The 20,951-nt window shown below is 37.8% G+C and overlaps 1 protein-coding gene across 4 annotated transcripts; it reads right to left on the bottom strand.

Moving 5' to 3' along the window:
- Positions 1-347: 347 nt before the first annotated feature.
- On the bottom strand, positions 348-20,656 carry LOC132613815 (sister chromatid cohesion 1 protein 4). 4 transcript variants are annotated; one of them, XM_060328071.1, is made up of 16 exons: positions 20,400-20,656; positions 19,843-20,102; positions 14,131-14,392; positions 13,722-13,819; positions 13,598-13,641; positions 11,873-11,919; positions 10,910-10,997; positions 9,718-10,777; positions 9,186-9,611; positions 8,736-8,880; positions 7,289-7,425; positions 5,025-6,187; positions 4,284-4,317; positions 3,575-3,686; positions 806-935; positions 348-702 (listed from the first exon to the last, which is right to left on the bottom strand). In XM_060328071.1, the coding sequence occupies exons 2-16, from the start codon at positions 19,964-19,966 to the stop codon at positions 604-606; spliced, it is 3,969 nt and encodes a 1,322-aa protein (XP_060184054.1). In that variant the 5' UTR covers positions 19,967-20,102; positions 20,400-20,656; the 3' UTR covers positions 348-603. The 4 variants fall into 4 exon arrangements, with proteins under 4 accessions (XP_060184054.1, XP_060184053.1, XP_060184055.1 ...); XM_060328070.1 differs by having other exon boundaries at positions 19,843-20,656; XM_060328072.1 differs by having other exon boundaries at positions 9,186-9,608; positions 19,843-20,656.
- Between the last annotated feature and the right edge of the window lie 295 nt (positions 20,657-20,951).

The raw sequence follows: 20,951 nt of genomic DNA, 5'->3' as shown, positions 1-20,951 counted from the left end.
GGTCTAGGGAGGGTGGAGTGTACGCAGACCTTACCCCTACCTTAGGTAAGGATGCTGTTTCTGGGAGACCCTCGGCTCAAGAAAAGGCATATGAAAGGTCAGATACGAAAAAGAAGATATCAGTCTTACTGAAATTGCCTCAAAGGATACAAAACTTTAAAAGGTATAAACTGATAGATACACAAGTTAGACAAGTACGCAGGGGTCATGGTTCTGAGACCTCTTAAGGGATCTGAAGAAAACGATTTACCAAGTCCTATCCAAACTTGCAAGTCTCTGCGTATCGCAAGCCGAAATAAATATAAAAGCATATATTTTTCTTTATTACGACAATAAAGGACTGGAAATTAGAACAGAACCATGGCCACATATTATACAGGATATTTACATATAAATAAGATCTACATTGTACAACAGAGTGCAACATACACCTGTGTCAAATGATCTACTCTGCCAGCCAAGTAAAAACCTAACTACATGACCATCAAAACATGACTGTAAAGAATGAACTATAGCACGAGTAGACCATAAACTGACCCAATTGACTAACTACTGGAAATACATATCAAACTTTTATGTTATACCCTACCAAACATTTCAAATTCAAAAGTCTGATTTCATAAGCTTCATTCGAGGCTTTATTGTGACATCGTCAAAGGGTATCACTTGCTCTACATGGAGGTAATCTCGTGTTTTAAGAACCTGCAATAGACAGGCATAGCAGCTGATTTAAACCCCGCTTGCACAAAAGAGACAAAGAAAGGTAGCAACAACAATGTAGCAAAATGATATAGGCGTTACATACCAAAGCTTCAAAAAACATCCTTGACGCCTCCTTTCGTGTTTTACCAACTAATAGACTGTCCATGGAGAGAGATGTTCTCCCGCGCTCAGATTCCTTAATAAACACGGTTTGGAGGTACTTGGAAACAGCCCTATGTAAACAAACATCAATGTGAAACTCGGGCCGAAATTTTTGTTCATAAACAATAATAGCATGCTACAAACATGTCATAGGAAAGATCAGACAACAGTAAAATAAATAGCACACCCTGTCTAGAGGGGTAAAGGAAAGGAGGCCAAAGCCTTCAGACTAATATCCCTGTTGTCAACTTCGAGCAAGCATGCATCCAATTTCCATCAGGTAAGGTTCCACCCAAAAAAAAAAATCACGGAGCTTTCTTTATAAATTCCAAGCTTCGAAGCATTTATTCATAAATTAGTGAGAGGTGGATTTTTTTTTGTGGGGGGGTTGTTTTTGGGGGGGATGGGGGTGAGTGGGGAGTGTATTAGTGTAATACCCCATTTCTTGAGGATCGGCAACATTATATATCCTAAATCACAAGTCCCTCCAGCATCTTTTACAGCTATCAAACCTGGAGGGTAAGCTATCCACCAAAATCCCTATGAACATCATCTACCAACACTCTTATACCATTCAGTCTCCAGGTAGAGGAAGATAAATCTCTTTAGAAAGCCTTATCTTTTTCCAGCCACAAACTACTTTCTTGGACAAGATTCTTGGGATTTATGTTCGTGTGCAGTGGTAAGTTGCTATATTTTTTTTGAAACTGGTAACTGTGGTAAGTTGCTATATTCAGCCTTTCAAAATGGACCGATTTTCTTCGCTTCTCTATCCTGCAGTTAACTCCTCCTTTCAGTCTAAAGCATCAAGGGATGCATTTTACACCAGTGACGTTTCTTTTACGCTTTTGTTAACCTGTATCGCGTCTTCATCTTCTTCAATTTTTTTATTAAAAATGAATTCCAGCAGTTCAAATATGATAAAAGTTGACTTTTAAAATGTAATAATTGTATTTATAAACAGCACAAAGTTAGTACTGGAGTTATGGTACAGTGAGCAAAACACCAAAAGTACGGTCCTCTTCTAATCCTAGAGAGCTTCTATGATTTCTAGCTAAGCTTCTGCCTCAATAATAAAAATTGACTATAGAAGTCCCTACATGACAGAGCAATGTTTGTTGTAGACAAAGGGTTGGCGTGACTGTAAAAGGCGATAGACCATTTCGGACTATTCGAAGTACTTTATACCTCGAAAGTAACAACAACATACTTAGTGTAATCCCACAAGTGGGGTCTGGGGAAGGTAGTGTGAACACACAGACCTTATCCCTACCTTGGGAGGTAGAGAGGCTGTTTCCGATAGACCCTCGGCTCAAAGGAGTATCTCGAAAGTAAGAACTGGAGAAATGAATTAGCTTGACTAGACAAGAAATGGTTGCTCAAGTGGTAAGTACCCTCCACCTCCAACCTTGTGGTTGTGGGTTCAAGTCACCAAGGGAGCAAGGTGGGTAGTTCCTGGGAGGAAGAAAAGAAAATTAGCTCGACTAGAGGAGATCCCTCCCTGCTCTTAATTTGCTTTGAAGGCACCATTTTCGTGGGTTAAAAACATATGGTTAACAGGATGTGACACTACTGCTGCAGTTCCTAGATACGGCATTAAATCAGACTCCCTCTTTCTGCTACTTGACTACTTGTCACTCCAACAAAGACCAGGACTTGGTTTTGAACTGATGGGATTCAAATGGTAATGAAGCTTGCTATTCTGTTTAGTCGGCTGAATCTGACTCTGGGCCTGCCCTTTTACTAGCTTTTTCATTATGATGGTTCAACCACTACTTATGAGACCACACTTTATCAACGGACTATCTTAATATACCACAGCTGTTAGTCTATAGAAAAGACTAACTGAACCTCTCTGCATGCACTAAAAGAAGGGGGTAGCTGAATCAGAGCAGAAAGGCAAGGAAGAAAGATAGGTAGCTCATCCGGTAGATGTGAATTACTTCATCTTTCTCAAAAAAAAAGAAGAAGAAGAAGAAGAAGAAGATGAGAATTACTTCCTTCAATGTCTGTACTTATCAGGGAAGCAAAGGAAAGCGAAAAGACGAGATGCGCCATTTAAACATAAATGAACAATCACAAATTTGGTCAGAGTATATAGTGAGACCCGCAAGGATGATCAAAGGTGGCAAAGCAAGCAAGAAGCAGAATCTGAAGAGTTCCTTCCCGAAAAAACCCCTCTCCTTACAATCAAGTGGCTGAACGCCCCTCTCCCTTCTTTTGAGTCTACGCGCTTCTGCTTAGTATGTCGTTTATATGCTTCTTAATAAGCCAGAGGCCCCTCTTTTTTGTTCTTCTTTTGCTTGCGCCACCAATCCCCTGTTATTTTTGTCTCTTTTTTGAAATTCAGAAATAGTAAGGGATTTCTGAAGTAAGTTATTTATCTTATTATGTTATTATTAATCAAGGATTTCTTATATAGCTAGCACGACCCTCACCAATTGCGAATACTAATTTGTTAAGAATTAATCGGATTGAGTTCCTTCTCGAAACGTATTTCTGTTGTGAAAATATTGAGCTTAGTGTGTTTCTACTTTTACCCTCGTTACATTAATGAGAAACCAATGTATGAACCACCACGTATATAACACTGAAACATAGGAAAACGAAGTCAGGCAAGGAGGGTAAACTTGTCTAAAATGTTACTCAGTTTGCGCTGCCCTGGAATTAAAATAGTAGAATAACAGGAAACAAAGGACAAGCCGCACACCTAGTACGAGAAGACCATCCGATGTTTTCAGTGATACGGGTGACATCAGCATCAGGTACATAATCATCTGCTGCTTCAGCTTCTTCATCATCATCATCGAAGTTCAGAAACCCTAGATACCAACGAACATTGTTACACCAAAGCTAAGTACACGGAATCACAAGACCTTTGAGAAAAATTACAAAAACACTCAAAGAAACACTGATCATTTTGTTAGATAAGTAATACTAATCTTAGATGAAATATAGCAATAAGTCTCTCATCTCCCACAAATACAATATACAACTGTGAATTGCTCTAATAAAAAGATTCCGGGCCAAGATGTCTCCACACATTTTCTCAAACTCCTCTACTTGTGTCTCTTATTTCTCCACATGTCAAATCAGACAGGGACAAATAGAAGTGTCACAACATTCATCCATTTTATCTTCAGGAGAGACCTTGCCAAACCATTTTACAACAATAACACCAAATTGAATGCAGATTTGGCAAGCCATCATCGAATTTACATTTAACATCGGAAAATTCAGATACAAGGTTCTGAAACAAGCAAGGACAGATAAATCCATCTTAATCAAACATGCCTACTGTTACTGCAAATTCGAAAATATTCTCATCCTATTCCATTTTGAAATTGTTTATTTTTCTTTCTTTAAGGCAATCGGGAGTTTTCAAGTCTTACAAAGGTTGCAGATGAGGGAAAACAAACCTGTATCATTTCCAGCAGCTGAATAATCTAGATCCTGCCAAAAATACAACCAATGAGGAAAGCACAAATCAGCAGAGCACATATCAAAGTAAATCTCTCATCAAAGAAAAGAAAAGCATCATCATTTCAAGCCCATTTCAACAAAAGCAATCAGCTGACAAAGAATCTAGCAGCTTGGAAAAACAAAACAGCGCAAGACAGAAGGTAACATCCAGTGTACATGCTCATTTACATTAAGTCAAGATTTGCACTTGTACATATTGCTACTTTCTAGAATTTTTTAGATAAAAATTACCCAAAAAGGTTACCCAACCACTTGTAGCCAAGATTGTCCATTATCCAATCAGGTCTTACTACGTTGAGACCTGACACTATCAGTAACGATCTAGAGGTAAACCTTTCTTTTCTTTCTTCCCCTTTTTCTGATGACACTATCAGTAACTATCTAGAGGTAATCCTTTCTTTTCTTTCTTATCTTTTTCTGAGTTCCAGAGAACCACCCATACTGAACAAAGAGCAACATAGAGGTCAAGAAGCAACCTTGTCAAGACCTGGAGAGATATAGGTATTCAGCTTGGATAAAAGAGAGAGGTACTTAATTATTGCCGAAGCAATTGTCTGCAATTTCTATCCAACACATCATAAACATAAAAATAAATTTGTCATGTATATAGATGAGAGAGGAGAGAGTACAGGAACTCCAGTAGACGAGAGCATTCAAAACTTAGCTCGCACACTTACATTAAGGTCCCCCAGACTGGCATCAGTGAGATCTGTGCCCATCATATTGTAGGAGAAATCTTCTTGTTTACATGGATATTCTCCAGCTCCTATGGAATGATCCAGCATATGCTTATTCATTTCATCATATGAAGCATCTGTGCTAGGTTGTTCAGTGCCTATAACCTTATCAGCAAAGCTCTGGTTGGCATTCTCTGCCAGTATATTTTCTACATTAGTTGCAATTCCAACTGTAGCACTGTCTTGGGAAGCTTCCAACACTACTGCATCTCCTACCATATTTTCAGTTCCACCTTCAGCTTCAGAAGTAAAGTAGCTGCTTTCTGGCCACGCACTACTAACTATAAGGTTTTCATTGTTCAAATTTTCCAGAGCCTTATCAACTTCAGCAGCCGGTGCACGATTAGGAGATCCACATGATATTTCCGCTAAAATAAAAGCATCTTCCCTTCCGGACTCATTAAATGGATCTGTCAGAGGTAGACCTGCTATAATATCACCATCGCCACCTAATCCACCATTTCTAGGACATGACAATAATTCTTCAGCGGCAGAGGCAATATCTGTTGCTTCAGCTGCCTCGGCACCTGAAAGGCAAGTTCCCTGAGGTCCTATTTCTGCTGCATTATCTGAAGGTTCAAGATGAAAGCCGTTGGCCATTGCTACATCAGTGGCAGTGTATGGCCGCAATTGAGAGGCATCACTATTTAAACGTTGGTCAGGCTCATCAACTTCCCGATTCTCAGTTGGAACAGTAGCCCCAACAGCTCCTAATATGCTATCATCTCTAGCTACACACCGTTCATCGCTTCCTTCCTTTCCACTTTCTTTTTCAGCATGTGGTTCAATGAACACCGTCGCTTGTTTTTCCTCCAAATGTGTGATGGGGTTTACAGCATACTCAGCAGTTAGCTGCTGACGTTGTTCCTCCAAATTTGAGAAGGGGTTTTCCTCCAAATTTGCGATGGGTTTTTCAGAATACTCAACACTTAGCTGTTGACATTGTTCCTGAAAATTTGAGGTGGAATTTTCAGCATGCTCAGCAGCTAGCAGTGGGTCGACCGCCATCTCAGCATGAGAACGACTAACATCACTAGAAGAGACCTTGACTGTACTCAAGTCAAACGTTTGCTTATGTAAAGAAGCCAATTCCACTGACATACCTGAATCAGAATCAAATTCAGTCAATATGATGAGCTAGTAAAGGCCATTGTTGTTATGCAGCACCAAAAACAAAGTTAGCAGGCAATAAATGTGTCTTCGCCTAACATGAAACACTTAGCAAAAGAGCTTAAAAATATGTGTTTGTAATTTTAGGTGTCTTTGGAAAAAAACTCTAAAAAACTATCTGACAGCACTAGGCATAGAGTTTTTTTCTTCTTTTTTTTTTTTTTTTTTTTTTCAGGTAAAGGTATTTCATTTATAAACATGGCCACAAAACAGACCGTATACAAGGGGTATACCAGAAGGTGAAGAATCTACAAAATATGATTCTCTACAAAATCCACCCATTTTTCTATACAACTAGGAACTTTATGGGTACACCAAAAGAAAACAAGAGACCGAAGGCTACTCCTCAACTGACAAAAACTCGACTCGACCCCCTCGAAAGCTCTCCTATTTCTCTCTCCAAACCACCCACATCATCGCAAGAGGAACCACGTTCCATGCCTTACGTCTTCTCCTCCTCCCACTCCTCCAACAAAACATTAAATCTGTCACAGTTCTGTTCTGAACCACTGAAGCATATCCCACCATAAGCTCATTGTAATAACATAATATAGAAGAAGATGATTCACTTCCTCGCCTGTCTCCTTGCACATGTATCACCAGCCGACACAAACAACCTTCCGATTCCTAAGATTTTCCGATGCCAAGATCACCCATCTAGCAGCTAGCCAAGATGAAAAAAAAACACCTTCCTCGGCACCTGTGGTATCATATTGCATCACATGGAAATGCATCCTCCTCCCTAACCAAAAGTTTCTCATAGAAAGATTTAACAGAGAAAACTATACTTATTTCCAAACATCAGCTTAACAGTTCCACAGTGTACATCCAAGTAGAGAAATGTTAAATTTGAAACAAATATCCAAGGAAGTAAGGAACTTGGAGTGTAGCTAGCTCATATCAGTGCTTATGAATTATGATGCATCAAAAATAGACTATATCATCCTTTATAAAATTCAAAATCAAAAAAATTGCATGATTTAACAAAGATGATAATCAAATAGCAAAAATGTAGATTTGCATGTTGAACCCACCAGTTAATACTGCTTCTCTGAAAATTTCATTCTCCAACAACTGTTTCTGGATAGCTGAGATTTCAGCATGTGTGCAAGGAGCTTTCTTCCTTAAGCGACGTATGTCCTCGGCATGCATCAACTGTTGTCTTATCATACTATCACAAATGCAAATATGATTTGTCAGTTGGTTAAAGTGTGAGGTGAGAGGAGCTATTTAAACACAAAAACCGATTTTTCAGGTTATCGGAAATAACTTATCAGGAAAAAGCATTTCACAGGGAGATAAGGAAGAAATGATAAAACAAAAACTAAATATTTGGAGTGACATCAACTGAAAGGGAACCTAACTGAATTGGCCATTATTCACATCCCACATCAATTCACTACTAGATAGCAAACATTGGAAAAGCCACTAGAATGGCCAGCTATTGGCATGCCAACACGAACCAGACACGAACAAAAGACAGTCAGTTCTTCTCTCTTTTTTCAGGGAAAATGTAAAAGACAATCAATTCTCTTTCCTCTTATGTTTTTGGGACAACCGTGGCATTCGATTTGCAAGCCTCAACTATTCCACAGTGCACCTACATCCTCCCACTACTAGAGGCATCGGATAACTCTGCCCACCAGTACGTAAGCATAGATGGGAAGAGATCACTTAGCTTTTTTGTCTCTGCTGGGATTCGAACCCTGGTCTCCCATGGTCTTTATTCCAGCTTCATCGACCGCTAAGCCACAACCTTGGTTGCACAAATGGAAATGATGGAAAAATGAGTTATTTGCGATCCAACCAAGAACCAACTTATTCATTTAGAGGATCTGTTCAGGATCATTAGGAAGTATTAGATTGTTCTATCTGTCACCGATATCATATATTCCAATACCTCTGAATCTGATCAAGTATAACGCGAGAACCAGAGTGGCTAGACTAGAAGTCATGATAACAGTTGTCAGATTGCTGAAGAATTAAGAAATAAAGTTATTCATAACAAGGGTTCTGTATTGGAAGTGGACTGGGAAAAATACAAAGCAATAAGACAAGGCACAACAAATTTGCAACATCGAAACAAGCCTATAAAGAGACCTGCCTTTGACCATTGGATTAGAGTAAGACCAGCACCTAAACTCTGGCACACAATAAAGAATTCAGTAGTGAAAGAGCAGCTAATCCAAGAGTATAGTGGCAAATCTTATTCAATAATAAGACTGAAAAAGCAGTGCCAAGAAAATGCTAGTTTCTATTCTCAGTCCGCTTGTTGATGTGGATGCATTTGAAATTTTATACTCTGCAATAAATTGTTTAAAGCCCAAGATACATTTTTAATACCTTTCGTATGGTTTAATCTGCTATATTTTGGCAACAGGAAAGAAAATACAAATCATCTGGCTTATTGATCTAAACTGGTAAAAGTAGAAGACGTATTTGCATGAACAGAAACAAAAGTATACAAATGACGGAACATACTCTCCGTGCAAGACCATGATATCATCCATAAGAACCTTCCTTTTACTGCCACTCATCCGAGCAGTAGATCGAGCACGCTTGCTTGATGTAATCTCAGAAGGTGGAGGAGTAGCCTTAAGCTTCAGCGCTGAAGATCTTCTTCCAACTGAAATGATAATGAATATTGTTACAACCAATAAGGTCTAAACTCAAGAAAAATGTTAATTTCCTCCCACACCTTTTATGTAATACTTTACTGAGTTTAAAGCTTACAAGGTTACTTTGACAGGCATATTATAACATTATACTTTCCAGAATTGTGGCGAATAATTTGGAAGGTGGGAATGTTCCACATAAATCAGAAAAGAGAATATATGCCATATTCTAAAGAAGAATAAAGAAACTTTCATTAAGGTGAAAACAGTCACCCTTCCCCCTTCTATGAAGTGCAAGAGGAGAATTCCAACATACCTAGTATAGAAGAAAGCAAATCATCATCATCAGGAATAAATCCTCCTGACTTTTTGGAACGGACCATCCTTGAAGAATCAGCTGAGTTGAGACTCTGCTCTGTTAGTGTGCTCTCAGTGTAACTGCGCTTCTTTCCTGAAATGAATTTACTACCAGCATCAGCCTCATTGAACCCCGCCAAGTAATCCGGTGTAGCCTCTGGAAAAATACTCCGAGGTAAATCAACAAGCCCTCCTGGCATTGATAGAATCTTTTCAGGAGCTGGCAAGGCAGAAGCAGCTGAACTGCTCATAATTTCCATGTGGCGATCTTCTAGAACGACATTATCCGCTTGATGAGTTGATTTATCAGAATCTTTCCGACTGTCTTCGCACGGAACAGGTTCTTTGACGAGATTTTCTTTTGAGATTTGTTCTGAATCACCTGCTGTATGACATGTTTCAACCGGAAGTGTGAGATTATATTCACAAACAATATTACAATATAGCACACAGATTTATCCCCAACAAACCTAGAACTCTAGCAGAAGTACCTGAAGCGTGTAATTCCCCCTCTTTAGTTTCTGGCAGGTGGAAACCAGAAAAATTAGATGGTGGCTCGTGATTAACAACATGCTCGCAACTAGACTTCAATGCATCAAGTTGATCAGCATTACATCGACTCAGAACATGAACCTGCGCACCAGTGGCCCCTTCATCAAAAACACTTTGTTCCAGACAATCCACGGTCTTTGGTGTTTCTAGGAAAGTTATATCTTGGGATTCACCAGCTTCCAAGTTTCCTGAAATTGCAATGTTATTTGAGATTACATCAGGTGATTTCTGAGTGCTCGGTGAAATATCTTCAGGAACTGGCTGGCCGATGCTACATAAGGCAGAAATATCATGGTCGACACTTGTGGAATTAACTCCATTTGGAAGTGGAGGCTCGTCATTGAAGCCACCAGCACTAGATACGTCAACCTTGTCCATGCCAGAAAGCATGCACTGCAAGTTCCTGTCATTTGTTTCACCATCAGATGCAGCAACAATCTCATCTGCACATTCTAGTGCAGATGATTCTGCATTAACCTGATGAACAGCAGCAGAATGTGGTCCAGATCCTACAGCGGGATCACTTGACGACAAAGGATCAATTGCAACTCCACTTGGAGGCAGCTGACCATCTGGCACCAGTTGTTTGTCACACATGATGCCTAAATGGTAACCATTCTCCTCAGTAGCCACAGAATGAACAGTGTCAGCATTCGAGCTATCAGTTAATGCCTGCTTTTGTAGAAGTCCACTCCCGTTATTCACGTTATTTTCACAAGAGAGATTCTCTGAATTTCCTTTTACAGGCTGTCCAGCGTTCGAGCCATCAGTTAACGCCTGATTTTCTAGAAGTTCACACCCGTTATTCGCGTTATTTTGACAAGAGAGATTCTCTGAATTCCCTTTTAAAGCATATTCCGTCAAATGCCGATCTTCCAGTCCTATATGGTCCTCACATGCTGATATTTCCTGAATGTTAGACAAGTTTGGTTCTTCCGCCAACCCAGGAGTACAAGGAGCATGATCCATGAAATCAGCATCTCCATCAACTCCATCAATCTGCATGAAAGAAAAGGCCTTGAATCATTCTAGCATAAGTATGTTAAGGTACATAAAATGAGATGTTTGACACAACAATAGATAGTCGATAACCAGCTATTGTAGGGAATAAAGGACAGATCGACTAGTTACCATGCTCTCAGAATTTGCAGCCATCCCTTCATGGTGTTCTTCTTGTTTTATTGGTGTCATTGGTTCAACAGATGCTTGAGGATCAGCACTAGAATCAGCAAAGTTTTGTGTCAGATATTCATACCATTAAACTGTGCAATAGTATAGAATTGCAGTCTGATGGATTGACAATCAAAAGTCAAAACACTTATTATAGATGCTTGACCAGCCCCAACACAACCCAAGATCAAGAAAGTCAGAAAAGCAATTCAAAAGAAAAAAAGAACATCAAACCGCAATTCGCTTGACTCATTTCATGCCATGAATCCAACCTGACCTATTAGTCCTGGCATTCACTAGTCATTTAGCACTAGAATACTAGATGTATTCCCCAACATAACTTAGTAAACCACACATACAAAGCATAAAGCATGACACTAACAGAAGTCACAAATTTAAAAAACCATAACTTAAATGAACATGTGTCTATAAGTTTTTGGCAAAATTCATCTTCGCAGTAGGGTACTCAAAAATTTGAAAGAATCTTAACTGCAAAGAAAAATGATCCTAATAAAGTGTAGCTACAGTGAGCATCTAGCAGATAAGATTACAGGGTGTTTTAAACAGGTTTGGACTTTAGACAAGTTCCACCCGAAGTAATATCTACAAATCACATTTCTTCTCCCCACTTTCCGGTAAATTCAGGGGGGGTTACAAACTTAACTAGATAAACAGAATGCAGTTAAAATCAGGTATGAAATGGCTGAAATCTGTTACACAGAATGAGGGCCTTACGGGAGGTAGCGTTAACAGAAAATCAGGAAAAGAAGAAAACCACATCGTCACTTTAAATTTAGATGTAGCTCATAAGAACTTATGACTGAGTACATTCTGCAATTACATATCCAGCAGTGAACAGAAGTTTTCTTTTGGACAGGGGATAGGGGAATATTGTAAGAGGCAGTGTGTAATTTGAGGTCAAACCTCCCACTAGCGTCTCCAGCAGCAGCAACCTTGTCCAGAAACAATTCCTGTTTGCAATTAGAAGGTCCAACAATCAGAATAGAAGATAGATAAACCACATAACACTATAATACGCATTTCTTTATCAAAGAAAGACTATAATACACATTCATGCAGACACGCATATAACCAGCAGTATCTAGCCATATGAAATAGGTTTTCTGCATCAATGGACATAATTCATGCAGAAATTATTAGCAACCATGAAGCACGAACATGAATATTTTAGTTAGGAAGTTTCTCATGACAGGATAGATTGTAGATCATGACCGATTATTCTTCTCTTGAGATCCTAGAAAGAATTATGTATATCCTCATACAGAAATGCTCCTTTTAGTTGTCTATTTCTGTCCTGTAAGGCGAAGTGCTCAAGACCAAAAATGATTCTTCACACGAGAAAATTAATATAAAAGGCTGAACCAATAAAAAGAAAAGGAAGGGGAAAGAATTAGAAAAGGAATAGAAAAAACATTGAGACACATGCACATGCATGGAGAAAAAAACTAAATTGAAGAAGCTGCACTTAATCTATCCAATATTGCACAAAACTCACATGTTCGAGCACCATAGAAAATAAATAAACACTTGAGGAAGTTTCTTTTAGAAGTAATAAACACTTGAGAAACTTAGGAGGGCTTCACCTGTTTAAAACTTGTAAAGCAGATAACGCCCCAATCATCTATACTAATAGAAACCTCATGGGTGTACCAAACATTAAACGAAAGACCGGTTTTTATGTTTACAAAAGTTATTTCCCACAAGAAACAACCATGTTCATTTCCCCGAATGGTACCCACAAGATAGCCAAAGGGGTGACTTTCCGTGTGAAACCTTTTTGGTTACCGTCAGTGTTTGGGTGTCTTGTAACTATGTTCCTGTTTTCCTCAGCACAGCCATTGAGCTGAGGTCTAGTTCTTATATATGAGATCTGTTACCTTTCCCCAAAACAAAAACAAAAAAACAAAACAAAACAAAAAAAAGTGACATTCCGTGCCCTGTAAAAATTATTTTCCACACCTTCAATTGCTCTGCTCCTTATCCCTTTGGGGCTTGGGGCTTGTAGGTCCTCCATTTCCTAGAATGCACCTTCTACTTCCTATAGATTTCGTTTCACAATAATACCATTTTATCTCTAGCACTAGACTCTAAAACAGAAATTCAAGGAACTCAAAAAATTACAAAACAAGATAGAGAGGTTGCTGCAGAGCATATGTAGTTTCAGCTAAGACAAACATGCAGGTAAAAATTAAATTAAAAAAAAAAAAAAAAAAAAGCAGCAACACTTGGAAGCATTCCATTTTCAAACGACTGCATAGGGAAAAAAGACTATATCTGTATATCATGTTCAGTAAAGAGGCGCTTCCAATTGTAAAACTGGATAAAGTCTTGTCCTAGTTCACCTAAATCAATTACCTTCCTACTTCCCGCTCGTATCTAGGACTACATAATTCGGTCTCTTTTGGAGATTACTCAAATCTAAGCAGCTTCGATAGTAATGTTGCCGAAAAGTTATGATCTCAATTCAGTCCAGCAACCCCCCCCCCCCCCAAAAAAAACAACCACCACCACACAACACAAAAAAAGGAAAAAAAAAAAAAAAGAGAGAGAGAGAGAGAGGTATATAGAATCTAAAGGGTAAATGAGACAAACACGAAGCAAAAGGGCCAAATAATAATATGATCTTACCTCATCAAGGTCTAAACCAGAAGTGTCACCATCCCCAAATCTCTCTGAGCAAAAATAACCATGCAACATGTGAGTATCCGTGTCATAACAAATCTAGCAAACAGATATCTGAAGTAAAAATTACCATCCAATCCAAACTTAGAAGTTGAGTAAACCACGCCCTCCATGTTATCTTGTAGTGTGATCTGCTCCCTTGAACTAATATGATGGTCCACATAGTTACTGCAGAATTGACATTGGCTTTAGTAGGAAAACTTGAGGAATAGTGAGCCCCAAGTGGGACTATAACGACACAACCTTACCAGAAAATAAGACTAATTGATGTTACGGGACGAGTAGAAAAGAAAGATAAGTACTTCAGACATCCCTGCTATTTACTCCACGAGGAATTATTCCACCCCTATATTCTCATTTAGAAAAGATTTGAGCAACACCCTCAGCCAGCAACCATATTATGTTGTATTCTCGTAAAAGCAATAATATGCAGCAAGCAAACATCGTAGTAAAGAGAAAAAAGATAGATTGGAACCGACCCCTGAAAAATGTCATTGTCTGGCAATTCAAAGTCATCAAGTTCAAAAGTCTCTGGCAAGGTGATTGAGTGATATGGAGCCTTAGATTCTTCAGGTGGTAAATCCACAGCAGTGGAGCGAAAAGCTTGCTTGACTTTTAGCAAAGCCTCACTGCAATCATCGAATAGGTAACCCACCTTTCGAGAATATATTCTCACAACTCCAAGCAGAAGATGGCTAGATAACCGCAATGCAATTGGCACGTCAGGAAAAAGGATTGAGTCTGTTGATGAAGAAAAAGACAAGTCAACAAAAAAGAAAAGGAAGATAATATGCGTCCTTGATTGACCAACAAAAAGAAATTTTGTATATAAACGAGAAAGGAGTAGACATAAGATGTCTGCAAAGACACCCAGGAAGAACCAGAAGTATTCAATGCACAACCAGACAACTATAAAAAATTTAATTGAAAGACCGCATACTTGGTTCAATAATCTAAACCAAAAGAGCCACTGCTACTACAATTTTGAGCTTAAAACATAATTTAGCAAATAAGTTATTACAGAATTCTACCAATTAAAGTATCTGGTAGTGCTTTATCTTTTTTAGGTGAACTTTGCCACATCTTAAAGGTAATTAACTTATTACAAAGAAAATCCAGGGGGCATGCAAGCCCAAAACAAAGACCCAGAAGGATTCAAGCTCTTGTTTTCACTCCTCAGTTGAATCTTGTTAGTTGTATTTTTACTCAAACCCAAATTACTCCCTCGGTCCAAAGCTTGACTGATATTCTTAAATGACACATTTACCTCCCTCCAAGATTCAAAAAATATAAACTAGTACTAATTCATATTGTTCAAACTTTATGCAACATCTAACTAGGTAACTATTCCATTTTTTCATTTCTAATCATTATTACTCGAAATAGCTCTCTAATTGTCTAAACAGTCTACTCGTAATCTCCGAAAAATCAATGTGAGCTGTGCATCTCCAGAACAGAAAAGTATAAAACTCAAGTTGGGTCATGTATTTTTGGAACAGAAAGGGTATAATTCAAGCTTTCCTCTTAATTACAGCTGAAATAATTTAGAACTTCATACATTTGTAAAGTTAAAATACTCATATTTCTCAGATATAGACTAACATATTGAAGTCTCTTTTTTTAAAATCAGATAAATACTGAAGCCACTAAAAGTTGTACGCAGATAAGTTTGGTTCGCTTGACACGTTCATATGTAGGTTGCACCTTCAGAAAATGGAAACCACTAATAGACCCATTTCTGATGCTTAATATCCCTCTTCGTTACTTACTTTTAAAAAGAAACTCTTCATTTCCTTCTCGGATTTCCCTTCTCCGCCTTTAATTGCCTCTTCTCTTTTTCTTTTTTTATAAGTCCATTAACTCACTCTTATAAGTTAAACATGTGTTTTCCAAGTGAAAGACGAAACGTGAAAATTATAATTAGGGACCGGAGAAAGTATCCCCGACAACCAAAAGGCAACAGTAAAATTCAAAGTTCGAAACACCCTTTAACCAATCGAGGATAATCTACAACAACAACAACATCATCATCATACCCAGTGGGATCCCACAATGTGGGGTCTGGGGAGGGTAAAGGGTATGCAGACCTTACCCCCACCTTGGAAGGTAGGGAGGCTGTCTCCGAAAGACCCTCGGCTCACAAGAAAATAAGGGAAAACAATGCAAAAGGGTCAGATAAACAAGCATATCAAAGCAATGCGAAAATGAGAAATAACAAGAGCGAAGAAGTCATGATAAAACAGCCTGGAAAGACAAGACCCAACAAATATAAGCAGAAATCAAAGGGCAATAAACGACAGAGCAAAACTACGACTACTAGTGCGAAAGAAAAAGCAAGACTACCTACTAGCCTTCTATCCGAACAAACTCTTGCACTTAGTTCTACCATAAAGAATCCCCAAACTTAGCTCCAAGAGGATCATGAGAAGATCATTTTGGAAGACATTATATGCTAGTTATTCAATAAGCTATGAGATTTTGAGAGCGTTGATGCAAGGATGACTATCTTTTTCTTTTTTAGAAGTGAGACACATTGCTCCTGTGTATCTCTACTTTCTGGAAAACTGCTTGTATACTGAAAATTTTCCCGTTATTACCAAAATTATTTACCTTATGAAAAAACATTGCTCCTTTACATAAACTTAGATGATAAAGTAAACTTCCTCATCATTCATATTACAGAAGAGGGCCAAAAATACCCCTAACGTATGGAAAATGGCTCATTAATACCCTCCCTCCACCTATTAGTCTAAAATACCCCCAGCCTATTTTTTTGGCTCAAGAATACCCCTCAAACTAACACCCTAAACCTGATGGGTTTTTTTTATAGAAAGGGTCAAATATACCCCTCTAATTTGTTTTATTGTTGAACTTTGTCCCCCGGTATACTTTTTGGTCATTTATACCCCTGCCGTCCATCAAAGTTCTAAATATACCCCTCATTCTAACGGACTCTACCCGTCAAAAGGTTGAGGTAAGCTCTCCGTACACTCTACCCTCCCCAGACCCCACCTGGTGGGATTATACTGGGCTTGTTGTTGTTGTTGTTGTATTCTAACGGACTGGACACGTGGCAGTCTTTAATTAAAAAACCCAACCCACTACTTAAGAAAACCCATAACCCGTTCCAACCCATTCCAAAGTAAACCCTTAGTTTCATTCTCATTTCAATAAGTTCATAGCTTTATTCCAATTCAATAAGTTCAAATTTCCAATATTCACCTAAACAGACCCAAAATATCAGCTCTTGCTAAAATGGAAAACTTGAAGGTTCCCACTTCAACTTCAAATTTATTCTGCCGGAAATCGGGTTAACAGAACAAAGATTTAGCTCACTAAGTGTGATGAATTGGAGTTGAATAAACACAGCGAAGTAAATTGGCTGACCTTATTGAGCTTCCTGAAACTGATTCAAAGTTCAGATTCAGAAAAAGAAATGTTTTTTTACCACTCTTATTTGTTCATTGGAACCCATGTAGTTTCTTCTTCCATTGCTGTACAACATTGTTTGCTTGTTATTTTTATTTTTTTATTTTTTCTCTGTGTTGTAAATCCAGCTCCCAATTCTGTTCTTCTCTGCTAATTTCATTCATTTCCATTCGTATTTTACAAAAACAAAAGCTAGATTTGTGGTGCGTAAAAAATTAAGGGGAGAGGATGAGCTAGAAGAAGAAGGTAAAGGAGTGTGTGGTTAAGAGGAGAAATGGGTCAGCTGGATCTTGGCCTTTGTTTGGATATGGTGTTTTTAGTTTGTGGGTTGGGTGTTTTGATTAAAGGCTGCCACGTGTCCAGTCCATTAGAATGAGGGGTATATTTAGAACTTTGGTGGGCGGCAGAGCTATAAATAACAAAAAAGTATAAGGGTGGACAAATTTCAACAATAAAACAAAGTAGAGGGGTATATTTGACCCTTTTCCCTTTTTTATTTGAAAAAGCCACGTGTCTTATTATGATTGGCCTTCATATATTAATTAATTTAAAATTTACTTTCATTTTGGCATTTTAATTCTTGTGGATTCTGATTTTCTTTATTTGCGTATCAAGTTGATGTCCACAGAGAAAGGTTTTAGGCTAACGAATACTCCCTCCGTCCCAAAATGTTTGCCTTGTTTTGACTTGGTGTGGAGTTTAAGAAAGTAAAGAAGATTTTTTAATCTTGTGGTCTTAAATTAAAGACATGTGGAATGTACCAAAATGTCCTTTAATCTTGTGGTCTTAAACATGCCACGTGGAAACTTGAAATTGAAGAAATGTCAAAAACGGAAAGAGGCATTCTTTTTGAAGCGGACTAAAACGGGAAGTAAGACAAACATTTTGAAACGGAGGGAGTATGTGTTATGTTCTTATTCTCCTTTTCTATTTTTTCTTTCCACATTTCTTTCTTACTTTTTTGTATATCTACAGTTCTATGCATTTTAGCATGTTAGTTCTACATTTTGTACATTTATATCATAACATTTTATTTTCTTGACAAAAATAATTACTCCTTTTGTCTCAATTTATGTGAAGGGATTCCACGACAAAACACTTACAGTTAACTTTGACTTAAGGTATAGATTCTTTAATTTTTTTAAAATAGAATTATATATTTGAAATTACACGAAAAATACCACAAGGTTAATATAGCTAATGATTCAAAATAAGTAATAAAAAGTTTGAATTGTACTCAAAAGACAAAAATGTTTGACTTACCAAACATTAATACCTTCATATAGAATGAAATAGGGGAGAATTGTAGACTAAATGAGTGGATTAATATCTATACTTCTATTTTACTATCTACATCAAATTTAATTTTTTTTTATTTTTTTATTTTTCATTTTTCTTCCATTAAGTCTATGGTTTTGTATTGGTAAGAGAATTATTTTTTACGACCGTGCAAAGGGCGGGGAAGTATACTAGTGGAGGCATATATGATACCTGGGCTCCAGGAGGGGGAGATGTAAAAAAAAAAATTACCAACTTAACCATTAGCCCGAGTATCAAATTTGGTTATTCACTAAAATCCCATTTTGGAGGGGAAGGATTGGAATATTTTTCATTTTATTTTGTCAATTTTTCATTTCGAGCCGTGGAAACAGCCTCTTGCAGAAATGCAAGGTAAGGCTGCGTACAATAGACCCTTGTGGTTCGGCCCTTCCCCGGACTCCGCACATAGCTGGAGCTTAGTGCACCGGGCTGCCCTTTTTTTTTGGTCAATTTTGGCTAGGAACTCAGAATTCAAGTTTCATTCAAATTAGTTAATAAATAATGAGTAGACAGAAGATGAAGTTGTTGACACGTCTTCCCCCCTCCCCCCTCCCTCCTTCCTTTTTTTGGCTACAGCCTGTCAACCTACATATCATTTTTGCGCTCTTAGTGCCAATTCTTCTTTAGATAACTATAACTCAACAGGTATACGAGAACTATGACCTGGAACCCTCAGGGGTTGGCCTGGTGGTAATTGGCTTGAGCCTTGGGGTGCTCCCTTTCAAGGTCTCAAGTTCGAAACCCACTAGGTGCAAACAATTTCTGAGGGCCATCGGACTGGGGTAAAACCCTGAATTACCCGTGGTGCACTTGCGGGAAACTCCTTGCCGAGGGCCTATGCACCCCTGGGATTAGTCGGGGCTCAAAGAGACCCGGACACCCGGTGCTTAATCAAAAAAAAAACTATGACCTGGTCTCCAATCCTCTAGGGGAGGTAGCCATAACTTACATAAAACAAAGCACTCTCTAGAGATACTAAAGGCCTACTATCATATTCAGCCTAAGGAAACAACAAACTTTGGGATATATGTGCCGAACTTCTTTCCCCTTTGTTTTCTTCCTTAAATCAAATGGACCTTGTTTCAGTCTGTTACATGTATCTCATACTTCTGATATAGTTGATCACTAATAAACAAACTTTTGCCTGCTTTCTACGGATTCTATAACAGTGTCTAGGATTAAAGACAGTTTCAGAAACTAAATATGAATAACTTGATGTGAACACCAAACAATGCTTCCTCACTTGGCATATTTCATCGACAGGTTGAAGCTGTAAATTGATCATATCCTTTCTTATTCCAATTGCATACTCTCTTATTACTTTTGCTACATATGTACTTTAACCATGAAAATCATCTAGCAAGCAAGTATTCTAAAATACAGTAAATCATTAGGCAGCTTGTCACAGTAAACAATCGAATAATCACAGACGGATAACTTACCTACAGAGACGCCAATATCGGTATCAGCAACTTGATTTTTCCTTAGTTTCCTCTCCAAATGTGCTGCAATCCATATAGTTCCTAAAGGCCCCTTTTTGGCCAATATGAACTGTGAATAAAACATGTCTCTATACCCTCTATTCTTCAAAAGAAAACTTCAAATACTTCTTCTACACAATCTACAAACACCCAATTACAAAACCCTAATTCCAAATCCAAAACCCTAATTTTTCCCCCAATTTCTCAATCAGGACCTGAACCTACAACCAAAGATACCAAAAACCCCATCTTTACTATAAATAACATAACAATACTTCAAATAACACACAAAATTCAACTTCAATCTTCAAGAAACCATCAAATTTCCCATACCAACAACTCAAAATTACTAACTCAAACTAAAAAAACTAGCACTTACCCAACAAAATTCACCAAATCCAAACTTCAAAAAACCCAAAATTTCCTTCTTTTTTTTAACACACAAAAATCAACTTCAATTTTCAAGAAACCATCAAATTCCCCATAAACACAACTCTAATTAAAAAACTAGCACTTACCCAACAAAATTCACCAAATTCAAACTAAAAAAAACCTAACTTTCTTTGTTTTTTCCTTACTTGGAAAAAACAAGAATTTAGCTCAACCAACAAGGAAATTGCAAGTTTGGAACCCCTAAAACTGAGATCCAACAGTAAATCAGGATATAAGTGTAAGAAATCTAGCAAATAATTGTTATAATTAAACTTATAATTATTTTTTTTGCGGGGTGATTTAAACTGAAGTGGGAAAACTGAAAATTTTCATCAATTTTTGAACTAACTTTGTAATTTTAGGACCAAAGGGACTTCGAACTGAGACTTATTGTCGTGTTACTCATGTGTACATCTGACGGCTTGATTGAACCGTTGGATAAAAAATGGACGGTTAAGATTGAGTTGAAAGTCAGCGTTACGTAAGTGAGACTAGATGGCTTATGCCAACATTTCGGATTATAGTGTATTTATGTATATGTAGTTGTGTTTAGATAGTGATAATATATATATATTATGTTTAAAATACGATTAATATAACATTGTAGTTTGTACTCCATATCTAAAACTTTATTTTAT

The sequence above is a fragment of the Lycium barbarum genome, chromosome 10 (genome assembly GCF_019175385.1).
Source record: "Lycium barbarum isolate Lr01 chromosome 10, ASM1917538v2, whole genome shotgun sequence".
NCBI classification, from domain to species: Eukaryota; Viridiplantae; Streptophyta; class Magnoliopsida; order Solanales; family Solanaceae; genus Lycium; species Lycium barbarum.
Note: the sequence above shows the minus strand (reverse complement) of the source record. Positions and strands in the feature narration are given on the sequence as shown.